Here is a 25,468-nt window from a genome sequence, read left to right as displayed (position 1 = left end):
ATGCTTCGTTTGCCTTTTGGCTTCTGGGCTTTGTAAATGGGAGTGGCGCTGGCCTGATTCTAGAACCACAGGGAAGCCCAAGGATTGCTTCCTCCGCACGTTTGTTCTGACATAGGGATGACCTGTGTGCTAATGGGGGCTCCGAGTGCACTCAGCCCAGCTGCTCCCTTCCAGTAGGAATTCAATATCCCTGCAGGCTCTTAATTCAGCACATATCCAGCCTCGGGACTGTGACTTCTGCTAACCTAACCCTGCGCTTCTGTCCTCACGCAGCCTTGTGAACGAGGTGTACGAGGTGGACGACACCATCCAGACCTTGCAGCAGCGCCTGAGGGACGCGGAGGACACCTTGCAGTCACTGGTCCACACCAAGGCCACCCTGGAGCATGACCTGGCCGTCAAAGCCAACTCCCTGTACATCGACCAGGAAAAATGCATGAGCATGCGCAAGACCTTCCCCAACACCCTCCGGCTGGTGGGCTTCTGTTAGGGACCCCGCGAGGAGATGGAAGCGAGGAACCAAAGCCCTGTGGAGGCTCATTTAAGCAGAGTGCTACTATATTCACGTATTAAAGGATTGTGTTGATAGACACGTACCAGCATCCTGTCTTGGAGAGTCTTTTGTTTCCATCCAAACCTTCATTTTCTACGATTGACTAGGCTTCTGAGCTGTGGGAAGGATATAAAGAAATAGAATCCATCTAATAGAGAAGGAAAAAAAAAAGAAAGATTATTTGTCTTATTCTTGTTGTTGTCTGTGTAACACGAATGGGCTGGAGAGGAGACATGTATTTCCTCGGAGGCGATGGGGGGCAGGAATCACAAATAGGGTGGATTTTCAGCTCTGCCGCAAAGGAAACCCAAGGGAAGGAGAAGGGCCCTTGGGTGTGTGGTGGTTGGGGGTAGTCTGAGCAAAAACAAGGGTGGAAAACTACACAGTATTTGGAGCAATGGTAAGGAGACCAGTTTGACTGTGAATCACAATGCAGGGTATATAACGTGGGGAGACCTTCACCTCCAGGTCAAGGAGTTGGGGGGGGGGCGGGGAGCTGACAGGCATCTCCGAGCAGGGAAATGGCCTTATGAAATTGCCATGGAGAAATGACATCAGAGTGACGGCAGTAGAACCAAAGGAAGGAGAAATGCAAAACACACTCTAACCAATCAACAGGACTTGGTAACTCTTTCCATGGGAACTGAGCGCAAAGGGTCCAGGACGACAGAGGCGTTGACCCTAGATGGGTTGCAAAATGGGGCATTGCTTAAATTCCAGGAGCTCCTGTGGTATCCCAGGGGTTATTGTTTACAGTAACTTTTTCTTGATTATAAATGAAAAACATTTGCATGACATATTTTGGAAATGGAGAACACCCACACACCAACTCCTAAAACACACACGTGACCATAACACCCAGAAATGATCACTGAGGTTTGTCAGCATTTTATTTTCTGTGCTCTCAATCCCTTGGCTTTGACTCCATGTGTATATAATATTTATCTACACGTGTGGGTAATATGTAATGGTTATGGCTATTTACATATATACATACGTCCCTGGCCGTTCAGCCACAGCATCATTTTTGAAAACCTTTCCTTTCTACCTCCAAGAACCAAACATATTGCTCATGGGAACTTGAGAAAATACGGACAACAAAAGAAGAAAATAAATGTCTACTATATTTCTAAACGAGGTATTTTGATAGGCATAGATTTTTGTTTCTGTATTTATACACTGGTGTTCCTCTCAAAATCGGAATCATTTCGAATAAAGTAGGTAGCACTTTTAAAGCACCTACTATGTGTCCGATACTATTCTCAGTGCCTCATTCACCTCAACCCATTTATGCTTCCTCCACTTCATCATATGTACACTTTCCATGTCATTAAACACCTTTTCACAACTTCATTTTAATGGTTTTTTGATGTACCGTTGCATGGATGTTCTAGAATGTTCTATAACCAATTTTTTGAAAAAAGGCTTTTTTACGGTGTGTTGTCATATTGCCTTCCTGACAGCAGTCTATGGGAGGGCGAGTCTTTCTGCATCTTTGATACTTTGTGATTTTTTTTCGTTTTTACCATTTAATAGCATAAAAATGGTCTTAATTGCTTTAACATCTTGTTCTTTGGACACTAGTGATGTAGATAGAGCATTGTTCCCTGGGCCCTTGAGTTTTTTCTGTTAATTGCTTGTTTTTGTTATTTGCCTATTTCCTCTGAGTATTTATCTTTTTTTTTTTTCCATTTATTTTTGAGAGTTCCCTGTATATCAACCACAGGTCACTTTCGCCATAGGTACCGAACATGGATTCTTGATATGGCACTCACCTTTATATTTTGTTTATGGTTTTTAACGTATAGAGGGTGAAATGTACACGTTTCCATTATGATTTATTTATGCCTTTGGAGTTACACCAGGAAAGCTCTTCCTCATCTCAAGATTATTTACTTGTAATTTCTTTTACTTCCTCTAGTGTTTTCTGAACTTACATTTAACCATCTGGAATTGAACCTGATAGGATGTCGCCAGCATTCTGGCTTTGAATCCTTTGACGCAGAAGTGCTGAGATGGGAAGGTGGGGTTACCAGAGGGAAAGGCTTTCTGTCCGTGTCTCCTACTTGCCACTCTGTCCCCATTAGCTAGCTAGCATCTGTCTGTCCTCTCTGCTCCCATCTAACCACTGTCGATTAACCCCAAGCCCCGTCTCTCTTTCTCTCTCTCTCTCTTTCTGTTTCTTAGAAGTTTCTCAGACCTTGGTTCGTCAACTTCATGAAACATCTCGAAATGCTAGTAGAGTTGACATAAACATGGTAAGCTTGGACCAGGGATATTTTTGTGGTCTCAGTATATCATTTTAGAAATCAAATTGTAGGTTTTTGTCCTTGTCCCTTTGCTTCTAATGGAAACAAAGACCTAGAAGTCCCTGTCAAACACTTAGGCAATGAGGGCAATCAAGTGTTGATAGTCATCGCTTTTAGAAGACAGTAAGAATAAACGTAAATTCCACATGTCTCTAAGTTGTCACATGTTTCGGGGAAAATCTTGCCGACTTTCTCCATGAATTGCTACCTTTTTTAAGGACTATATGCCCGTGGAGTTTTTTTCCTTAAACATATGTTGCAGGCATTGCAAGAATGTGATGGGAAGAAAACGTAGTTCAGACACAGAAAAAGGCCAGTTTTCTTGTTATTTTGGTAAACTGTGGGCAAGGCTAAGTTCCACAAATAAACATTCGGTTACTAGTCTTAAATGTTGTGGCCACTTCACGAGGGTAAATATTCTAATGCCGAAATCCACGAACAGCTAAGAATCACAAAGTGTGATCCTGTTTGAGAATCATAGGCCTGCAAATATCAACAGGGGATGTGGCTTTATATATTCAGGCCCCAAGTATCTGTAATAGTATGTGGGCTTAAGAAGGGCTCCTAGAATGTCCAAGGCTTCCACCTCCCCAAGCATCATTCGGATTTGGAAATGTGCGTAACTGTCCCTAAATAGCCAAGTCACCTATAATTTTAGTAATTTCCATTTATGCCTCTAGGGAAGTGTTGTCATAAACACCTCACCTGGCACTTTTGAGTCCTGAGTTCATGCTGTAAATAGCTGAGCTGGGGTCTGGTTTGAGGTTATAATTTTTGTTTTGCTCTGAAAGCAGGAATGGAGTCCTTCCCTTTGTACGCAGGGCTGACCCCAGGCACACAGGAAGAGGCGGACTGGCTGCTCGTTGTCATGTCCCCAGGCTCCCCTGTCAGTGTCCACTCTGCTAGCCCTGACCCTTCCTTCAACTGTTCCCAGCAGCACTGGGTTCATCCTTGGCGTCGTTGCCAAGACCAGGCTTCAGGGCAGAGTGCTCTGATGGTATTTTTGGAACCCTATATATTCGTGCCTTCATGGGGAAAAGAGACAATATTTAATCTCTTCACCAGAGCTGGACAAGCGATTTCACCCTGCAGGACCAACGCTAGACCATGGTAGTGCGTATTTATGGAGTGTTGAGTTGAGAAGGATTCTGAGGCCCCGTGTGAGCTCGGACAGGTAAGAATCTAAATGTGCCCCAGGATAGTGTTGCCTGCAGGGCTTCCAGAGCAGAGAAGAGGCAGCACAAATACAGTTAGCCCTGCCCTAAGTCATTCCGAATCCTCCTCAGCACAGATCTTTCTCTGTCAACATCAAAAAGGTTCTGTTTTGTGATCTAGGGCTCATTCCCTCCGGACCCTGCTATTTGCTAATTTTTCTGGGAGTTAATAGGAGACCATTTCTGCTGCCAACTTTTTCCTTTTAGCAAAAGGACCTTCTAAAGAGCTCACCAGAACCAAAAAGGAACTCTGGTGGCATCATGGCACAGCGAGGAGGGAGCTTGTTGGGGGACTTTAACTGCTGCTCTAAATGGTACCCCATTGTGTATGGATGGATGGGGCTGCAGGAACCATAAAAATTGCTTATCTTTCTCAATTACTTTTTCCTCCTCCCTGTAAGGTGAAGTGATAGCTTTGGACCAAATTTCAAGGTTCTCGTCTTGGGTATATTTTAGCTCTTCAGTCACTCAGACGTAAGGATGCTTTTCCTACTCCCCCACTCCCCACCAAATGGTGCTCTGCTTGCCTGAGAACCTGCTCTTTATGGAAACATATGCATTTACTGATAACAAAAATTGTTATATGTATTGGGAGGTATCCATTGTTTTGCAACAAGCTGACCGGTTTCACCTTTCAACCCCAGGCCACTTGATATATGTAGTAAAGATAGAGGCTCTTTAAGAGAGATGAGGCCAGGCAACCTGAGAAAATAATAAGCCAGGGCCACAGACAAGACGTAAGAACACCACCCACACCACAGAATGAAAGATTAAAGCATTGAAACTTTATTTGTTTAGGTTTATTTATTTGTTTGAGAGAGACAGAGAGCACATGCCCAGGAGCAGGGGGAGGGGCAGAGAGAGAAATCCTCAAGCAGACTCCCCACTGAGTGCAGAGCCCAACTTGGGGCTCTGTCCCAGGACCCTGAGATCATAGATCATGACCAGAGCTGAAACTAAGAGTCAGACGCTCCGCTGACCGTGCCACCCAGGCACCCCAAAGCATGGACGCTTTAAAATCATGCTGGGGCAACCAACGTTCTCAGTTTCCTAAAAGGAAGACATAGTAAATGTTTCTCACGGTCTGGGGGGAAAATAACCACACCTCCAAGTATTCACGTCTTTGCAAAGTCCTCTCCTCTCCTTGACTATGGGCTGACTTTCTGATCACTTGACTCAACAGACTGCAGTGTAATACTGTGCCAATTCCAGGCCGAGGCCTTGAGAAGGCCTGGAGGCTTCTGCTTTTATGCTTTTGAGATCTAGCTGCCATGTAAGAAGTGTGACTGCCCTGAGATCACCATGCTGTGAAGGAGCCCAAACAGCCACACGGAGAGGCTCATGTGGAACAAAACGTCAGCCAATAGCTGCAGATGGGCTCATAGGGAGGCCAGCACCACCTGCCAGGCATGTGAATGAGGCCAGCTGGAATCTTCCTGCCTTCCCAGTGCCTCTGCTGACACCATGGGAGGCAGAACTGCCCATCCAACCTACAGAATCATAACAAATAATAAACTGTTGTCTTAAACTACTAAGTTCTTGGATAATTTTTTATGCCACAACAGGCAGCCCAAACAAGTTTCTTGAGTTGCTCATTACTATGTTCTCATCATAACCACAACAATCTCATGAGACAGTTCTTATTACCACTCTGCAAATGGGGAAACTGAGACTCAGAGAGATTGTGTAATCCCACAGTTGCTAAGCAACTAGTCTGAGGTTACTCAGATAGAAATGCTGGATTGAGTGTTCAACCCCCTTATCTGACATTGGAATATGAGCTCTTAACTACTTGTTTTATATAGTTAGAGAGTCTCCAGATAGATCTTAGCAATAACAACAAAACAGTGTGTACAATGATGGCACTGTTAGATTTAGAATTGAGGACAGAGGCATTGAAGAAGCTCTAATTTTGGGAAATGTGCATAGAATTAAAGCATGAGAGGCACCCAGCCTCTGGGTCGATGATCATCTCTTGATAGTGACACATGTAATGATAACGGTGATAGCCAACTGGTGCTGAGTAGAGGAACTTTATAAATATTATTTCACAATCACAGCTGTTCTCCAAGAGGCACACATCTAACTTATTCACATTGAAAAAATGAGGAAATTGAGACTGAGGGAAGTAGAATAATCCAGAATCAAGACACTAGTGAGTTTCAGAGTCAGGAGCTGAACTCAGATATGTTTGTTTCCAAACATCACTAGGCATCAGGGAAATACAAATCAAAGCACAATGAGATACCACTTCATCGGTCAGAATGGCTAAAATAGACAACTCAGGAAACAACAGATATTGGTGAGGATGGGGAGAAAGGGGAACCCCCTTACACTGTTGGTGGGAATGCAAGCTGGTGCAGCCACTCTGGAAACCAGTATGGAGTTTCCTCAAAAAGTTAAAAATAGAGCTACCCTATGACCCAGCAATTGCACTGCTAGGTATTTATCCAAAGGATACAAACATAGTGATTCAAAAGGGCACATACACCCCAATGTTTACAGCAGCAATGTCCACAATAGCCAAAATATGGAAAGAGCCCAGATGTCCATCGACAGATAAATGGCTAAAGAAGATGTGGCGATATATATATAATGGAATGTTATTCAGCCATCAGAAGGAACGAAATTTTGCCATTCACAATGATGTGGAAGGAATTAGAGAATATTATGCTAAGTGAAATAAGTCAGTCAGAGAATGATAAATATATGATTTCACTCATATGTGGAATTTAAGAAACAAAACAGATGAACATAGGGGAAGGGAAGGAAAAATAAAATAAGATGAAAACAGAGAGGGAGACAAACCGTAAGAGACTCAATTATAGGAAAGAAACTGAGGGTTGCTGGAGGGGAGGGGGGGGGAATGGGGTAACTGGGTGATGGGCATTAAGGAGGGCACTTGATATAATGAGCCCTGGGTGTTATATGCAACTGATGAATTACTAAATTCTACCCACGAAACTAGCAATACACTATATGTTCACTAAATTGAATTTAAATAAAAAGTTAAAAAGTTTTTTTCACTGATACATAACTGCATTGCCTCTTTCTAAACTCTTTAGAATGAATTAAGACATTCTCAAAGTTGTGGGTTTTTTTTTTTAAAAAACTATTTTACAACCAATGTGCTATTTTTCCTGAAAGATGTTCATGAGGATATAATATTTTGAGCAGTCTCATAAACACAGTAAATTATTTTTACCATAGTATTTGAAAGTCTTAGCTCTAAACTTCCTTGATTTTATCCTTAAGTAGAATTTAAAGATAATAACTGGGTGTATACTCTGTTTTTTAAGATGGAAGAAAAAAATCCCTGACCATTTAACAGAAGGTACTCAGTTCTAGAAATCAAATTCTCCTTCGCTCAACCTCTTCTGGAATCCTGTCGGTGATAACCATAGACACTGATGGATTGTAGGATTGCCCTCCATGTACTGGGTCTTGCCAGCATATTTTTCTTAAAGAACGTTCGGTCCCCGATGGGAAGTGATCATGTTTAGTGACCACATACAGCAGGATTTTGGTGCTGGTTAGCTAAAATAAGTTCTTTCCCATATGCGTGCATTTTATGTTTTCATCTGAGGTGGAGTTATAGTTACAAAAATAGCTCCCTAACTTCCTCTAGAGAGAAAAGAGAATTCAGAACTAGATCTCGCCATCTGCTATGTTGGTGTGGACTCTCTTCATCCCATCTTAGTTCACAACATATTTCTTTACTCATATGAGCTCAGGAGACACAGAAACGTATATTAATAAAATGAGTACTGAGTATTATGGTGTGATAGTGTTAGGGAATGTAGAAAGGAGTCTAATTATGAAATATAGAGAGTAATCAATGAAAAGTCAAAATCTACAAGCACAGAGCTATCTAGTGAGATTTCCAGAATCATCCTTGTTCTGGTTAATTTGTACTCAGGATGAGTAACTGTCTACATAGAGGGTAGAAGTTTTGAGATATTTATTTTCATCCTTCAAGAAGACAAGGATAATGTTTATCTCTTGAGGAGGAGAAAGCTCAAAGACTTGGGAATGAGACAGATCTATGACTGGTGAAACAATGACTATCCCTGTTAGGCAGTTTTGTGATAGGATGATCTCCTCTGGCTACATTAGACAGAAAGAGACACAGATCTTTCTGGACTTATGTTGGGGTTATATCCTGATAAACCCATCATAAGTTGAAAATGTCATCAGAAAATGCATTTAATACGCCTAACCTAGCAAGCATCATAGCTTAGCCTAGCTTACCTTAAATGTGTTTAGAACACTTACGTTAGCTTAGAGTTGGGCAAAATCATCTAATTCAAAGCCTATTTTGTAATAAAGTGTTGAATATCTCATGGAATTAATTGAATACTCTACTGGAAGTGAAACACAGAATGGATACAGGCGTTGAGAGTGGCTGTAAGTGTCGGTCATTTACCCTCATGATCCCTGTCTGACTGAGACCTGCAGGCATCACGAGAGAAGATCATACCCTATGCCACTAGCTTGGGAAAAGATCCAAATTCAGAGTCTGAAATATGATTTTTACTGAATGCTTATGACTTTCACACCGTCGTAAAGTTGGAAAATCATAAGTCAAACCATCTTAAGTAGGGGACCATCTGTATAGAGTACTGAATGTTTTCTAGGGTCACTGGCAAAGCTAAAGAAACAGACTCTTGGCTGGCTTCCTCAGTTACTCCCAAACCACGTCACTAAACTAGGCCACCAAAGAAGATGCCTGTTACGGGCTGGGGAAACTCCCATTGAGCTGAGAAGCTACCACTAACAGCTATCGCATCCAGCACTATTTCTGTTGGGATCAGAAGGCCGCCCCTGCTAAATCAGGAAGTGGTAGACACAGCTACCAACTCCAGCAACATGACCTCTGTCATCCACAGGAGCAAAACTCATGCCTCGCATCCTTACTTTCTTCCCGTGGAGCTGAATTCCAAAGGCAAGCCTTACAGAAGCACAGCCCGATCAGTGCAACCTGAATCACATCCAGAGCCTGAGCTATAAGACAGCCTGGGAAATGGAGGGTTTGTGTGTGTGTGTGTGTGTGTGTGTGTGTGTGTGTGTGTTTTAAGGCTTTAGCCTCTACAGTATAGTAAGGCATATTTTCAGAAGGTTTGAGTAGATATCAAGGGAGCCAAACCCACCATCCCAACTAAAATTGTGCAAGGATGGCAAGAGATTGTTTGACCTGAACCAACTGACTCTGATTAGGATTGGCCTTGGTTTTGAAGAGAGCTTATATTCAAATATTAAAAATTATAAATTCATTCAAAGGTATAGTGGTTTTGAAGGAATGTAATTGTTAAAGAAAAAGAGAAAGGAGAGGACTTGCTGAAGGTATGGTTAGACATATCGGAGAGACTATTTTGGCTTGTTTTTCACTTAAAACTTGCATATTACACTCATTTGAGAGTCTTCACATTATAAAGTGATTACTGGTGGGAGTTGTGTCCCTGCTTTATAGAAGAAAATACCAAGGACTAGTCACCCACCAGGGGCATGCTTCTGAGCTGTCTGTCAAATAGCTAACTGACTTGTTTTATAGTCTACCTACGCGAAGAGTGTTCTGAAGACAGACAGATGGTTAGTTTCCATAAGAAAGAATTCTAGCAAGAATCAGGCTAAGATAGAGGTTCTGTGTTGGGGAAACAACACAGAACTAGCCTGGAACTGGAGAGTTAGCCTGGAATAAACTGTAGAGTGCATGCTGAGTCTACAAGAGGGAGCCACTGTTCTGCTCTGCCTTGTTATTGCCATGCAGGAGGCTGGCTTTGTGGAGCTGGACCTTTTGTACCTTTCTGGTGTAGTGATTCAAACCCTAGCAAGAGTCAGGAGGATTTAGCTTGGAGAGATGAGAGAGGGCCAGCCCACAATAATACTATATCGTCAGATGCTAATTTTACAAAGCAACCTAACAATAAGTTGTGGGTGTGGGGTGGGAACTCTGATTTAGAGCTGGAGCTTAAGTTTATTATATTCACACTGTAAATTATAGTGCTGATGACCACAGCGAGATGAACCAAAGCCTTGAAATGCAAGAATGCACCAGAGGGGACAGGCAACATCTTGTAGTTTTAGGTTATTGTACCAGTATACAGTCCAATGGAAAAATAGGACATGGCGTTGAAGACCATTTAGGAGAACTGAGACCTAGAAAATAACTTCAAGAGTACATAGCTATGATAAATCAAGAGACATGACCTAACTTGGAGTAGAATATGCAAACACACATACCTCCATGTCTGCACAAGCGGTAAGATAGTATATAGTTTAATTCCATTTATGAAAAACAAAAGGAGCTTGACATTCTCTAGTGTTAAGTTTGAGGTGGCAACAGGGCAACGAGAGGGAGAGGCATATATGGGCTACACATAGTTGAAGAACTTTGTACAAGTTCCAACCTGATCATTTTGAAGGATCTGGCGGCAGATATTCTTGCATGGCCATAGAAATTAAACTAGTCAACAAAATCAATCCAACGATGAAAAGCTAGGTAAAGTCAGTTATGACTGATACCATGCCAAGACAGCTGTTTATTTTTAACATTTAAACTGTATATAACAATATATATTTATACAACTATATATATTTATATGTTATACAACTATATATATTTATATATAGTTTTATAGATATATTTATATTATATTTTTATTATATAAATGTGTTTATTTATTTATTATTTTAATTAATTAATTTATTTTTATTTTGGCTAGGACATCCTAGTTTTTTTTTTTAAGATTTTTTTTTAAAAGATTTTATTTATTTATGTGACAGAGAGACAGCCAGCGAGAGAGGGAACACAAGCAGGGGGAGTGGGAGAGGAAGAAGCAGGCTCCCAGCAGAGGAGCCCGATGTGGGACTTGATCCCGGAACGCCGGGATCACGCCGTGAGCTGAAGGCAGACGCTTAAAGACTGCGCTACCCAGGCGCCCCAGGACATCCTAGTTTTTAAGGATTTAAGTTCTAAATTTTGTACCGCCAGGGCAATGCAGCATAGAATTTATATTTTATCTTTTAATTTTATTCACTATTGTATGATAACATAGAAATATGTTATTCTTTTAAAATAATGAAGCATTACAGATGAGGCTAAATTCTCCTTTGACCACCACCTCTAGTCCCACCTTCTCTCTCTTTAGAGGCAAGTACTGCGATTGGTTGGGTGAGATAGTGTCATGATTTTAATTGTAAAGACTACTTAGTTTGGATCTTTTGAAACCATTTCTATGTTCCTTCAGTGCAGGGGTTAAAACCCCATAGGACTTTTTTAAAAAACTCCATAGTATCTTAAGAAATATGCTAATTAACTCTCCCTCTGAAACTAATAATATCCTATATGTTAATTAATTGAATTTAAATTTAAAAAAGAAATATGCTAATTGTGTATTTTATGTAATCAATAAAAATCCCTAAACAAAATATAAGTCCAATCCAATGGCAAGTGAGAAGATGCTGAGACCCAATAGGAATGGCAAGATGGTTCAATAACAAGTAATTGGAACCGTGTCTTTATTCCGAGCCCCCGCCCACTGGCTGGTTGATTCCTCAGCAGAGAGCAGAGCAAGGCGTATGGAAGGAAGCTAAGCTAGGAACTGGAATATAGACTGGGAACTCTGATATGCTTTCCTGCAGAGTCCTCTTCCTCTTTTCCTCACCGACCAATTCTTTGAAGAAATAGTATGTGGGAAATTTGCAATTCAGTCTATTCATTCACTCAATACATGGATTTTTGCTGAGTACATTCCATGTGCTAGGGCCTTACCTGACTCTGGAGATAATACGATGAGCAAGACAGACATGGTCTCTGAGGTCGTGGAGCTTACAGACCAGTGGATTAGACTGACAATCAGATAATCATACAAAGAATAAGTTAGTTATGAGAATTTATGAGAGGAATTAGACCTTGGTAGGTTTTCTTGAAGTTGTGACATTTAAGCAGCAATCTGGAAGGTAAGAAATCAATATGCCTCCCAGGTGTTTTCTAGGTAGAGAGAATCACCTTTTAAAAGACCCTGGAAGCTTGAGGGGGCTATCTACAGGTGTTAGATACCAGCAGGACTGGCTTCATGGGCATGAAATCTGTCAGCCACTCAGGGCCCTGAGCTCAGGAAGGGCTCATGCTTGGTTTATGCTCTACTGTCATGATTTTGAAATTCTTAATAAGTTTTGAACGGGGAGCCCTGCATTTTCATTTTTCACTGGGGCCCATAAAGTATGTAGGCAGTCCTGGCTGTGGGAGTTTGATCTTGATTTCACTTGTCATACGTAGCCATGGGAGGGTTTTAGACAAGGAGAGACATATCTTGATTCCTGAAAGACCACTCTGGTTGTGATATGAAGAATGGAAGGGTGGGCACTATTATCACCCTTTAGTAACTTACAGTATCGCTGGTAAAACCAAATTTGGCTAAGAGTTATAATTAAAAGTCATATGTTACAGAAATATATTGAAGTGGATCCTGGGAAATTGGGAGGAAGGTCATCTAATAAAGTCTCTTGATTGGGAAAAGCTATAATCTCCTACATGGCTTCTCTCAATCTTCTCTTCTCTGAGCCAAATACCATCTGGTACTTTTTTGGCTCTTCAACTCAAGGCTAGATTTCTTAGTCAAGAAGCTTAAAGATCTGAAAACCCACCATTTCCCATTTGAAGCCTTACAGTAGCTTTTGGAATTGCTTAGATTTCTTAGTCAAGAAGCTTAAAGATCTGAAAACCCACCATTTCCCATTTGAAGCCTTACAGTAGCTTTTGGAATTGCCCCATATCTTCAGCTTAATCCTAGAGACTCCCGTATAAGGTGAGGCTTCTTTCCCTTCTTCCTTCCTATCATTCGGTGAGTCCGGATAACTCCCAGAGGATTATGATGAGGTTTTTCAGTTGTTCATCTGAATCTCCACTAATCTAATTCCTCAGATACATGGGAGTCCATCCCAGAGACAGTTGGCTATCTCTTCCGCTTAATGCAGCTGTGTTTCTGCTGTCAGTGAAGCTTCTGTTCTAGGCATTGTCCATAAATACTATTTTATGACATTATTGCCAGCCACACCATCCCTCTTGTGATGTTTCATCTATCAGCTCTGTTCAATAGCACTTTCTTCAATGATGGAAATAGTCTGTATCTTCTCTGTCCAAAATGGTAGCAACAAACCACATATGGCTATTGAACACTGATTAGAGTTCGACATGAAAATTTAGGCCACCAAAGCTCAGGAATGCTATTTTAGCTGTTTCATATCACAGAACCAGCATAGTGCAACTCCAGACATAAACCTGGGCCTTCTGTCTCTTGGTGATCTTTTCTTTATACCAGTGGTCTCAACAAGCATTTATTTGCAAAGTTTTATTAGACATCTATTAAGTGTATTAAGTATTTGGGGGATGCAAAGAAATAAGATAGCTCCATTGGTCAAAAGGGGGTTAGCAATAAGGAGAGAGAATCACTTTGTTGACCTCTAAGAGCAAAGAAGAAGAGGGACAGTCCCTGTGTTCACCTTCAGGAGTCCAGAGGTGTTACTATGACTGTTGCACAAGATGGGGCGAGTTCTGCCTCTGTGCTCTACAGACAAGTCTCTTGATCACTGAAAGTTCTTTAGTGCTTGACACACACAAACTACAGGTGGTCATTCTCATCTGCTATGCCACTCCAAGGTCTTCAGGTTTGGTGACAGTGAGGCTAAGTAATCTGCCCAAGCCCACACAGCTACTAAAAGACTGAGTCCGGATTGAAATCTAGATCCTTTTGACCCCAGTATTAATTAGGATAGCGGAGGGTACAGATGTTGCAAACATAGTTTGTGCACTGACTCTGGTGGTCTTGAGTGTCAGGCTAAGAAATTTGGATTTGATCCATTGGAAGCAGTCATCCAGAGAATCTTTTTTTTTTTAAAGATTTAATTTGTTTATTCATGAGAGACACAGAGAGAGAGAGGCAGAGGAGGGAGAAGCAGGCTCCCCGTGGAGCAGGGTGCCCGATGTGGGACTCGATTCCAGGACCCTGGGATCATGACCTGAGCCGAAGGCAGACACTTAACCGACTGAGCCACCTGGGCTCCCTCCAGAGAATCTTTTAATGAACTTCGCAGTGGAAGCTACTGAAGAAGTAGGAAGAATAAGCCAATAGTGGTGTAGAGGGGACAGATGGGAGGTCTTCAAGAAAAACCATGTATCAAGGTTTTGTGCCTTAGGGGCTGCTTTCTCTCACATCCAGAAGATGTCTTAGAGGACATCTGGTAGCATTGGAACATCAAGGACCAGAACTGTTTTGGGAATCAACTGGAAGCTCAGAAGCTCATTTTTAGGTTCAGAAGATGTTAATTGATCATGGACTGAGCTGCGGGAAGGTCCAGCGGGAAGGTCCAGCTGGTGCCTGATGAACACAGAGCAAACCACCCCATGCTCTCTGGAATCGAGGGAGGGTGAAGTTAAGTAACTTGAACAAGGCCACCAGCCAGTCTTGGAAGCGAAGTGTGTACAGAAAGTACAGTAAGAGCGAAGAGGCAAGGGAGTCATCTCAGAAGGGACAGAGGAGGTCCAGAATGGGGCAGTGGTGAAAGAGGAGAAAGGAGAGTCCAGGCTGTGTTGACTGGTGTAACATTATGTAAGGGGTTGCAGGAGGGTGAAGATCAGAAATAGACTTGAAGGACATGAGGGAGGTCGCTGATAACTTTTAATAGTCCTCTTTGGGGAGCACAGTGTGGCCAGATAACACAGGAATTCAAGGGAAANCTATGTTCTGTGGGTAGCAGGGGTTGACAGGCAGTGAACGGAAGGACAGAAAAGCAACAACAGAAAAACACAATGAAGTCAATGCAAGTCTCTTCAAGATAGAAAAGAGCATGTTCATATTTGTAGGCAAAGGGAAAGAAGCCAGCGGAGAGAGTGAGAAATTAAACATATTGAAAGAATCATACTGCACGTACTTCTCTCAATATGGTTTAAAAAACATCTTTCAGCCATTCTTACTTATTTTTTATTCCTGAAGCAGTATTTTTTCAAGATTTATATATTTATTTTAGAGAGAGAGAGAGTGGGAGAAGGAGGGGTTGGGGGGGAAAGGGAGAGAATCTGAGAATCTCAAGCAAATTCTACCCTGAGTGCAGAGCCCATTGTGGGGCTCTATCCCATGATCTTGAGATCATGACCAGAGCTGAAATCAAGAGTCAGATACTTAACCTACTGAGCCACCCAGGCGCCCCATCCTGAAGCAGTATTTTTAAGCTATAGGAATTGAAAGTGAGATAGGCCGACAGATCAATGAAACAGAAAGTCCAAAATAGCCCTAGATATATATGTAGATCTAACAAAATCTATATTTCACAATATTGGGAGAAAAAAATGGATTATTCAAGAACCAGTTACTTGCAAAAAAAAAATTAGGTTGTGATTTCATGTGATGTACTGACAAATTCTAGCTCGTTATGGAGTTTTAAAATCCATAAAAATACAGGGGCACCTAGGTTAAGCCACCGACTCTTGATTTCAGCTCAGGTTGCCATCCCAGGGTCATGAGATTGAGCCCCACATTGGGCTCCATGCTCAGCATGGAGTCTGCTTGTCCATCTCCCTCTGCTTCTCCCTCCTCTTGCATGCACACAGTCTCTCTCTCTCAAATAAATAAAATCTTAAAAAATAAATAAAATAAATAAAAATCATGAAAGTACTAAAAGAAATGTACATAAATGTAATAGTAATCTAAGCATATCAGAAGCATAAAACTCAAAGCTATAGACCAATGAAGCTAAGGGTTTCCTAGAAATAATCTGATGTAAAGCTAAATAGCTGTGGTAAGAAACCCTTCCATCCTCTCTGAACCTATTCAAACATCCATAAGTATGATAAGAGTATATTAATCTCAGAAGCTGGGAGGTAGCAGTGAGTGTGGTCCCTATTGCATTTTTTGGTGGACTCGGGCTTTGGAATTTTTCAAAATCTGTGGCATCACTTGGTTACAGTTTTAAAATATCGTCTACTCAATAACATCATCTATCTCTTCCTCTAATAATTGGAGAAAATCATCAAACATCCGGAAGGAGTCAAATTCTTTTCAATTAAGTTATTTGCACCAAGTGTCCATCCCTTTAAGAGTTCTCAAGATTGCCAAATATATAGGTAAGGTATGCCACATGTCACATAGGCAAATCACTTGACATCACTGAAATGCCCTTAAATGACATTAGCAGTGCCATGAAGTAATGCTTAAAAAGACAAATCCACACGACTTAGTCCTAATTTCAAATACTCATTTGAGTGCCTTTAATCCAATACAGTCTGTGTGGAAAATTTGAAAAAAAAATCTTAAAATCCCTGCCAATCCTTTCAGACCACGTGCTGAGAAAACATATTTCAAATGGGCACCACTCGATCTGAGTTTCCAACGTGAGTGCATTTCCTGTGTTATTGCGTGATGTTTAGTAAGCATAATACTGAGAAGACTGACATTTAGAAGCAACTTCTTTTATTTTGATGGCTACTCCCTTCCTTGATGCCTGCTTAGCGAGTGTTCCATGTACCTGGCCCCGACACACATTTTCCAATCCTGCCATGACTCACAAAATAATTGTTAACTAAAATAAACACCTCTTCTCCTGTACCATAGTTTCCAACAGAACAACGTCACCAGCCTCTGCTTCCTTGAATACGTCACTCATATTTCAAGAGTGAGTTCAAATGCTGGTACATTGGTGGTTTAATCCAACCACAAATAAAAAATAAACACAAGCCTTACTACCACCCCTCATGACGTTGTTCTTCCATACTATATGCTGTTAATACTCTGCTTCACTCAACTTGCATCTACTGATTAAAGAATTCTGGCTCTATGTGTCACTTGAGATGGGCTAAGTTATACTGCATTAACAAAAGACCCCCATATCTCACCCGGCAAAGTTCATGTCTGGTGTGTGTCCGTTGAAGGCGGTGCTCCATGGGATCCAGGCTGGTGGGACAGCCATTCCTAGAACATGGACGAGGTGTCATGGCGGTAGGGGGAGAGAGAACATGGCGAATCACACACTGGCTTTTAAAGTTATTTTTCCACTCTCATTTCTCTGACTAAAGCAGGTCACGCAGCCATGCCTAGCTTCAAAGGCAGCAGGAAGATGCAGTGCTGTCATGCTCACAAACGACGAAGACCTGGAAATAGGTAGTGATCAGTACTAATGACTTCCACATGCTTATTTGACTTCCTTGCTAAGCATAAATGTGTCAAAAGCTGTGAAATTGGTTTCCCAAACTTTGGGAAAATATTTTGACTCAAACCTGTTTATGCTTTGGAGAAGGCTTTCAATGGTGGCTTTGAAGTTTTAAGCTCCTTAGATAAAAAAATAATATTCAATTTACAACTGGAAAGCAATATCTTGTGTTTGTTCTAGAAAAAAAAATCTCCCAATAGGTTTGTGAAAAAGGTCACTGTTGGAAAATGATGCAACATCTTCGTCCCCTATTTAATAAAATTCCTAAACAGGCAAATCACTGCAGAGTAGAAATAAATAAGTCCCTTGGTCCAGTGAAATCCAATTTTAATTTATTGTTTTATATTTCTAAGTAATCTCTACACCCAACATGGGGCTCGAACTCATGACTCAAAGATCAAGAGTTGCGTACTCTACCGACTGAGCCAGCGGGGTGCCCCCAGTGAAATTCAATATTGAAATTCATTGTCAGGGTTCCTCTTCCAGGCTTTAGTTGGGGGTTGTTTGTGAGAGATCTACTAGCCTATCACTTTTTCTAGCACATGCAGCTTCGCAGTCTATATTTAAGTTAGGCTGGAATCCTCTTTCCTGTTTATATTTATGATTTTATTTTGAGCTATAGTATTTATATTACTATTTTCATTGCACTCCTATTTAACAAACCACTTTTGAGTCATTGATTCTTTTTTGTGAACTGGGTATTTAAAACAGAAGGTGGGCAATAACAACAACAACAACAAGATTAAAATAAAAGGTAATGTGCAGAGAAAATAAAATGCAGTGTTTACATGAATTAGGTAGACCTCATTGTATGGGATGGACATACTCAGTACAAGTTGACTTTAAAGTATATCTCACTTTCTACAATCTTCAGCAGGAAATGTTCTCCCATTGGGTGTTTGGGTCGGGAAGATAATTTTCCAGCAAGTTAAGTTTAAGTTTTTAAATTAAGTTTAGAGTATTTCTGAGTAAGGTATTTAGATGAGGGATAACTCATGTGCCCTGGAGAGCCTATATTTGGGTGACCTGTGAAAACAATATAAGCAGAATTCTGTATCCCCAGAGACAGATAAAAGTAGAAAATCCTACCTCTTTCATTTTCAGAAAATGGCAAACAATCTGAAAAGGTCAAAGCTTGTGATCTCAGAGAATGTGATTCCTCTTCTCCATTCTATCCAACAATGTCTTTCTAAATACCCCAACTGGTTTTGGGGTGTTGTTTGGCCTTTATTGTAAGAGACACCCCAATTTTTTAATTGATCCCCCTTTAGCTTTATAACTAATAACATGATGAATCATGATGAATCCATGATCACCATTCCTCCCTGAGGAAGGACCCTGGAAGGGGGTAGAGAAAGGCCAGTTGTGTTCTCTTCAACACTCTTCCATAGGGAGAAGAAAGCAAGGTCCCTCTTCCATGAACCAAAATAAGAAAAAGTGGAGAAAACTGTAATTCCTTCTGTCAGGCACTAGTGTTTATTGTCTGCTCTGATATGAAGGTTTGTGTCCCCCCCCCCAGATTTATATGTTGAAACCTAACCTCCCAGGTGGTGGTATTAGGAGGTGGAGCCTTTGGGAGGTAGAACCTTCCCAAGTGGGATCAGGGTCTTCATAAAAGTGGCCCTAGAGAGCTCCCCTGTCTCTTTCAGCATGTGAGGACCCAGCAAGAAGATGGTGGTCTGTGAACCAGAAAGCAGGTTCTTACCAGACAGCAAATCTACTGGCACCTTGATCTTGGACTTCCAACCTCTAGAACTTGAGAAATAAGTCTCTGTTGTTCATTAGCTCCCAGTCTGTGATATTTTACATAAGGCATTGTCTCAGATAATAGCAGTAGCAGTAAAGAACTTGAACGTGTTGGTAAGGCTCCCATAGAAAGGGCGGCAACTCTATGCACTTGAACTTGTGTTGGATCCTTATGGGCCAGGTCCTGTACTGGGCACTTCATAGTGATGTGAAGAGGAAACAGGGCTGACGTCATGCTCAAGGGGTCATGGGAGGTAGTTCCTACAGAGGTACCAGATGAAGTAGGACAAGTGCCATTCAAGAGAGACAAAATAAGTGGTGTTAGCAGGTAAGGATGGAAGTGGGGGAGCTCTTGTTTTTTGGATCTGGAAAAGCTTAATACAGGAGGTGGGATTTAAAGGTGGAGACAGATTAATTGGACGAATTGTGACAGACAAAGTGTCAAGGGGATAGTATGAATGAAGGTATAGAAAGAGGGTGTGCTTTCTAGTTGGCTGGAGAAAAGTGTTCTCTGAGGGGAGTGGTGGAGGACATGCCTGGGAAGATATAACGGGGCCTTTGGGAGAGTGATTTGAACTTTACTGACTCGTCCATGAGGAGACCTTAGGGTTTGAGCCGTGCTTTGGGAAGATGCATTGGCCGTAGTCGCGGGGACTGTGGAAGAAAGGAGGGTTGGGCAGTGGCAGAGTTAGCGGTGGGTGGGATAAGGTTTGGCCGAAAGTGAGTTTGGCTAAGAGACGGACTGTAAAGAATGTAATTTTCACTGAAAGAAAGAAACCCAGAAACTCCAAGATTGCTCTGGAAGGAGAATCTCTTTTGGAGGAAGGGATGGCTGGACTTGAAGCTGCCATTCTCTCCTCTCAAATTTCTCTTCCCTTTGGAGAGCCCTCATTAATTCCCAAGGCCCCACCACACTGTTCTGTGTTGGGGTGTGTTATGGGCTGAACTGTGTCCCCCTAAAATTCATATGTTCAAGTCCTAAACCCCAGCACCTCAGAATGTGATGTGTTCAGAGAAAGGGTCCCTAAAGAGACAATCAGGTGAAGATGTGGTCATGAGGGCGGGCCCTCATTCAATACGACCAACGTCCTTATAAAAGGAGGGAATTTAGATGCAGACACGCACAGAGGAAAGACCATGTGAAGACAGAGGAAAAGAGGGCCACCCACAAGTCAAGGAGAGGTCTCAGAAGAGGCACCTTGATTTCAGACTTCCAGAACCATGAGAAAATTAGTTTCTGTTGTTCAAACCAACCAACCTGTGGCACTTCGTTATGGCAGCCCTAGTGTGTACAGAAAGTGGTTCCCCTTGATGTTTTGTAGGACAGCTGAGAGAAGACATTTAAAGTAGCCTTTTGTAAAGTTTGGGAGGCAGCAAAGGGGACGCAAACCCACAAACAAAGATGAAACTAGGCAGTCGAGCTTGTGAGAAATGGCTGTCTTTCTAAGACTCTAGCAACCCATCCCATTCGTAAAAGGACGCGTCCAGGGATTCATGCCTTTGGATCCCATTGCTGCCTCTTGTATTCAGAGGGGGAGCCCCCACAATACAGCTCTGCCATTTTGTCACGGAGCCACGTGCTCACATGTGCTGGAAGAGGGGCTAAGACTCAGACCACAGGTGGCCTAAGGCTGGGGTGTGCGACCAAGGAAAGAGCAATAGAATCCGGAATCGCAGCCTCCAGGTTTGTCCACAAACTGGTCTGGACATCCTGGGGATCGGTGTGGCCAAGGTGTCCCCAAGCCCTTGCTGGGAGGGCTGCACCATGCACGAGGTGTTTATAAGCTTTGATGAAAACTGCGTGTTCCTACAGCCCCGCGAGCCTGCCTGGAAAGGCGGCAGGACCGGCAGCTGCCATCCCCGCACGTACAGAGCAGGGGTGGTGATTCCCTCTGACCCGAGAGAAACATTATAGGAACATTCCCTGGCAAGGACTAAGCCCTCTAGAGTGCTCCAGGAAAATAGTTTTGAACACAGGAATTGCCAGGTCTGGATAAACATAGTTCAGTCCCTCAGATGTTTTGAGCATGACTGAATGTTCTCACTGAACAGCCTTTCATCAGAGGTCTTCAAATAGTTCACATAAAATCCTGATCCTGTTCCAAGCCGTGGCTTGGTCAAGAGTTATCAGATCCACTGTTCTGGGGACCCAACACCATCAAGGGTTCATCCTTTTTGAGATAAAGTGAACCTGTGAGAAAGTGAAAACTTTAGGCTGAGCTAGTGGCAGGGGTATCATGCTTACATGGGAGGGTCCAATTCTGATCTTCTGGCTGATGGACTTGGGAAGTGTCTGTACCCTGAACTTCATTTTCCTCATGTGTAAAATAGGAATAATAATAAGAACGTGTCTTTATATGCCTGGCTCCTACATGTTTAATCCGATTGAAAAGCAAAAAGGGGTCGACTTTGCCATAGGAAGGCTCGCAAAGTCCGTGCATACAACAGGTGCTCAGGAAGCAGCTCAGAAGATGGTGGAAAAAAAAAAAAAAGAAAGATGGTGGAAGGATAATGTTGTGCTGGCCCTCTTCACTGTGGCTGTCACTGCACGAGGCATTCTTGAGATATCCTATGATTCTGCTATTCTCCGCTCTTGTTTTTGCTTTTTGTTTTTGTAGTTTTATTCGTGTAATTTTTATTTTTTAAAGATTTTATTTATTTATTTATTTGACAGAGAGAGAGACAGCCAGCGAGAGAGGGAACACAAGCAGGGGGAGTGGGAGAGGAAGAAGCAGGCTCCCAGTGGAAGAGCCTGACGTGGGGCTCGATCCCAGAACGCCAGGATCACGCCCTGAGCTGAAGGCAGATGCTTAACGACTGAGCCACCCAGGCGCCCCTGTTTTTCTATTTTTAAACCAGTCTTCAAGCCCAAGTGACAGAATGGGTCCTAGGTGAATCATTAGGTTGGAAATTTAAGATGTTTGAAGTAATGTAAATAAATGAGTTGCTCAAAACGATGGTTAGCAGCCAACAGGTGTGGTGCGTATAAACACGGGGTCACCACAGGGCAGGCATTCTAGAAATACATGGAGGTTTGGAGATTCGTACATTTTTCTAACTATACTTTCATTTATTCATTCATTCAACAAATATTGGTAAAGTGCTTATTTTATGCCAGGGACTACAATTAGGCATAGGAATCAGAAAACAGCAAGACAAGTCCCAGCCTTCCAAGGGTTATAGACTGAAGGAGGAATATGGTAAAGAAATAGATGAACAAATAATGCAACAAAGTGTAATTAGATTTTAGCAACCGGATGTGGGATTCATGGAGTCAGCATCCTGTAAGTGGTCACACAGATTTGTGACATGATTCTTATAAGACTTAATTTTTTTAAGAGAAGTTTTAGTTTATAGGAAAATCGAGAAGGCACAGTAATTTCCCCACATATACACCATCTCTCCCATTATCAACATCTCCCAATGTAATGAGCCTACATTGACACGTCATCATCACCTGAAGCTTGGAGTTTACCCTCAGGGTTCACTCAGTGTTGAACACTCTATGGGTTTGGACAGATGTGTAATGACATGAATCCATCATTATAGTATCATGCAGAGTAATTTCGCTGCCTTAAAAATCTTTTATTCATTCCTCACATGTCCCCAAACCCCTGGCAACCACGGATCCTTTTATCATCTCCATACTTTTGCTTTTTCCAGAATCTCCTGTGGTTGGCATCATACATTATGCAGTCTTTCCAGCCTGGGTTCTTTCACTTAATGATATGCAGGTAAGTTTCATCCATGTCATTTCGTGGCTTGATAGCTCATTTTCTTCTTGTGCTGAATAACATTCCATTGTCTAGATACATCACAACTTCTTTAGACATGCAGTGATCTTAATTTTGCTCAGGGCGCCATGTGAAATGTATGGGCAGGAACAAGTCACCAAACTAGTGAAGAGACCAGCTGATCGCCCATTATCCAATGTGCCAGAAAGGCTTGGTTCTCTATGGCAGGGGTGGGGGTGGGGTTTGTGGGAAGGGGCCCCGGCATTAATATCTTCTCAGTGTAAAAAAATCCTATCTTGGTAATGTTGAGGGAAACAATCTTGAGACACAAACCAGCTGCTGGTGACAATGATGGAAACAAGAAATAAAGATGTCTAGGGAAGAAGTTGTTTTTATCTAGAAAAAAGCATTTAGAGGCAACAGGTAGGCTATATTGGTAGACCCCACCGCAGGAACTCATGAGGTGCTCAGAGTGTATTCCCATGAATAGAAAAGCTCTATTCTCTACAAAGGGTGCAGAGGTGGGAGGGAAAAACCAGGGGAAGCTTCATGAAGGAGGTGATCTTGGAGCAGATTCTTGGTAGATAAGTTATGTTCTGACCAGGGATGAGAAGGACCCATGCCTGTTTGGAAAATACTGATTAAAAAAAAATCAAACAAAAGAACTTTAATTTCTGAACAAGAAGGAGTGTTAGGGACTGGATTTACCCTCTGACTAGGAATAACCAAAAAAGAAAAAAAAAAAAACCCCAAACAGATAAAATCTATAGAAACTGGACACTGGATATCAGGCAGCAAAGAACATGGGTCCCAGAAAGTCCCTGTATATAGACAGACATAAATAGGAAGGAAAAGAAGGGGGAAAGATGTGATATACTAAGACTAATTTTTAAAAAGCTGAAGTGTTCCTAAATGTCTTTCAAGAGTGATTTATAGTTTCTAGAATATAGGTCCTTTATGTTTCTGGTATGATTTCTCTCATCTATGGAACATAAGAACTAGGATGATCGGTAGGGGAGGAAAGGGATAAAGAAAGGGGGGGGGTAATCAGAAGGGGGAATGAAACATGAGAGACTATGGACTATGAGAAACAAACTGAGGGCATGGTGCACTGGGTGTTATACGCAACTAATGAATCATTGAGCCTTATATCGGAAACCGGGGATGTACTGTATGGTGACTAACATAATATTATAAAAAATCATTAAAAAAAAAAGCTGAAGTGATTCAGTTAATATCGGACGGTTACTATCAGACTTCAGAGCAAAGAGATCAATTTTATAAAAATAAAAGGATCAATCCAACAAGAGGACACAACAATCCCAAATGTTTATGCACGTAACAGAACTCCAGAATAAATTAAGCAAAAACTTATGAGACTGCAAAAAGAAATAACCACAGCCACCAGTACGAGTAGGATGTTACAACACCCTTTTTCAATATTTGATAGAAGAAAAAACAGAGGGGCGCCTGGGTGGCTCAGTCAGTTAAGCGTCTGCCTTTGGCTCAGGTCAGGATCTCAGGGTCCTGGGATCGAGTCCCAAGTAGGGCTCCCTGGGAGCCTGCTTCTGCCTCTCCATCTCTCTCTCTCTCTCAAATAAATACATAAAATCTTTTTTTTAAAGATTTTATTTATTTATTTTGACAGAGAGAGACAGCCAGCGAGAGAGGGAACACAAGCAGGGGGAGTGGGAGAGGAAGAAGCAGGCTCCCAGCGGAGGAGCCCGATGTGGGACTCGATCCTGGAACGCCAGGATCACGCCCTGAGCCGAAGGCAGCCGCCTAACGACTGCGCTACCCAGGCGCCCCAATACATAAAATCTTTTAAAAAATAGGGAATCAGGAGGATACATACAGAACACTTGAAGCAACTATCAACCAAGAGATCTAATGAACATTTATGATTAATATTTCTCCATCCAGAAACAGCAAAAGACATAAGCTTTTCAAGTGCACATAGCACATTAATCAAAATAAGCCATAGGAGGACCATAAAAAAGTCTCAATGAATTTAAAATGATTAACATCAGACAGAGTATGTCCTCTTACTACAATTGAATTAAATAAAAAATTAGTCTTCCAATCCGGAAAAAGTCCTCACATATTTGTGAACGAAATGACATACCTCTAACCACCTGTAGGTCCAGAAATAAATTAAAAAGGAAATTAGAAATAGTATTTGGAACTGATAGAAATAAGCTAGACAGTACTGATCTAGAGGATTTTTTTTTTTGCAATTCCAGAAGACAGTGAATGGCTTTTCCATCTTTTTTTTAATATAATAATATTTTTTTATTATATTATGTTAGTCACCATACAGTACATCCCTGATTTTTGATGAAAAGTTCCATGATTCTTTAGTTGCTCCTGAAGGCTTTTCTTATCCTGAGGGTAAGGGAACGTCTCATTTTAACACAGAGCACTGGGCAGAGGGTGGGGGTTGGGGGGTGAAACGGACCCTTAATGAGCCACTTTCAGATTGTTCCATACAGGTAAATTCTAGTTTATAAAGTGGTAATAGCAAGAAATATTCATAAGTTGGTGGCCTGCCCTTGAAATGTCTTTCCCATAGCATCGGTTGGGAGTTTCATTCCCAGCTACCCCCCAAGCACCTGTCCCAGCCCCATGGGGGTGAATTTCAACTACATTCCGTGTGGCCTCATTTGGTCAGACAGTCACCATCATATACATTGTTGCCCTGGGAGCGATGCG

General features: G+C 41.9%; 1 protein-coding gene and 1 long non-coding RNA gene across 2 annotated transcripts in view; one reads left to right on the top strand and one right to left on the bottom strand.

Annotated features, from left to right (window-relative positions):
* TEKT3 (tektin 3) overlaps window positions 1-596 on the top strand; it is a 28,836-nt gene extending 28,240 nt beyond the window's left edge. The window contains exon 7 of the mRNA XM_008688031.2: window positions 274-596. Coding sequence (XP_008686253.1) covers window positions 274-490 — 217 coding nt within the window. The 3' untranslated portion in view covers window positions 491-596. The remainder of the gene's footprint in view (window positions 1-273) is intronic.
* Window positions 1-25,468, bottom strand: part of LOC103660414 — a 32,825-nt gene that overhangs the window by 3,821 nt on the left and 3,536 nt on the right. The window contains exons 2-3 of the long non-coding RNA XR_567804.2: window positions 16,963-17,217; window positions 598-701 (exon numbers count right to left, since the gene is read on the bottom strand). This is a non-coding gene — a long non-coding RNA (uncharacterized LOC103660414). The remainder of the gene's footprint in view (window positions 1-597; window positions 702-16,962; window positions 17,218-25,468) is intronic.

This window comes from Ursus maritimus, unplaced genomic scaffold (genome assembly GCF_017311325.1).
Source record: "Ursus maritimus isolate PB19 unplaced genomic scaffold, ASM1731132v1 scaffold_14, whole genome shotgun sequence".
In the NCBI taxonomy this organism is placed as follows: domain Eukaryota; kingdom Metazoa; phylum Chordata; class Mammalia; order Carnivora; family Ursidae; genus Ursus; species Ursus maritimus.
The sequence above is the reverse complement of the archived record's forward strand: the minus strand, read 5'-3'. Positions and strand labels throughout refer to the sequence as shown.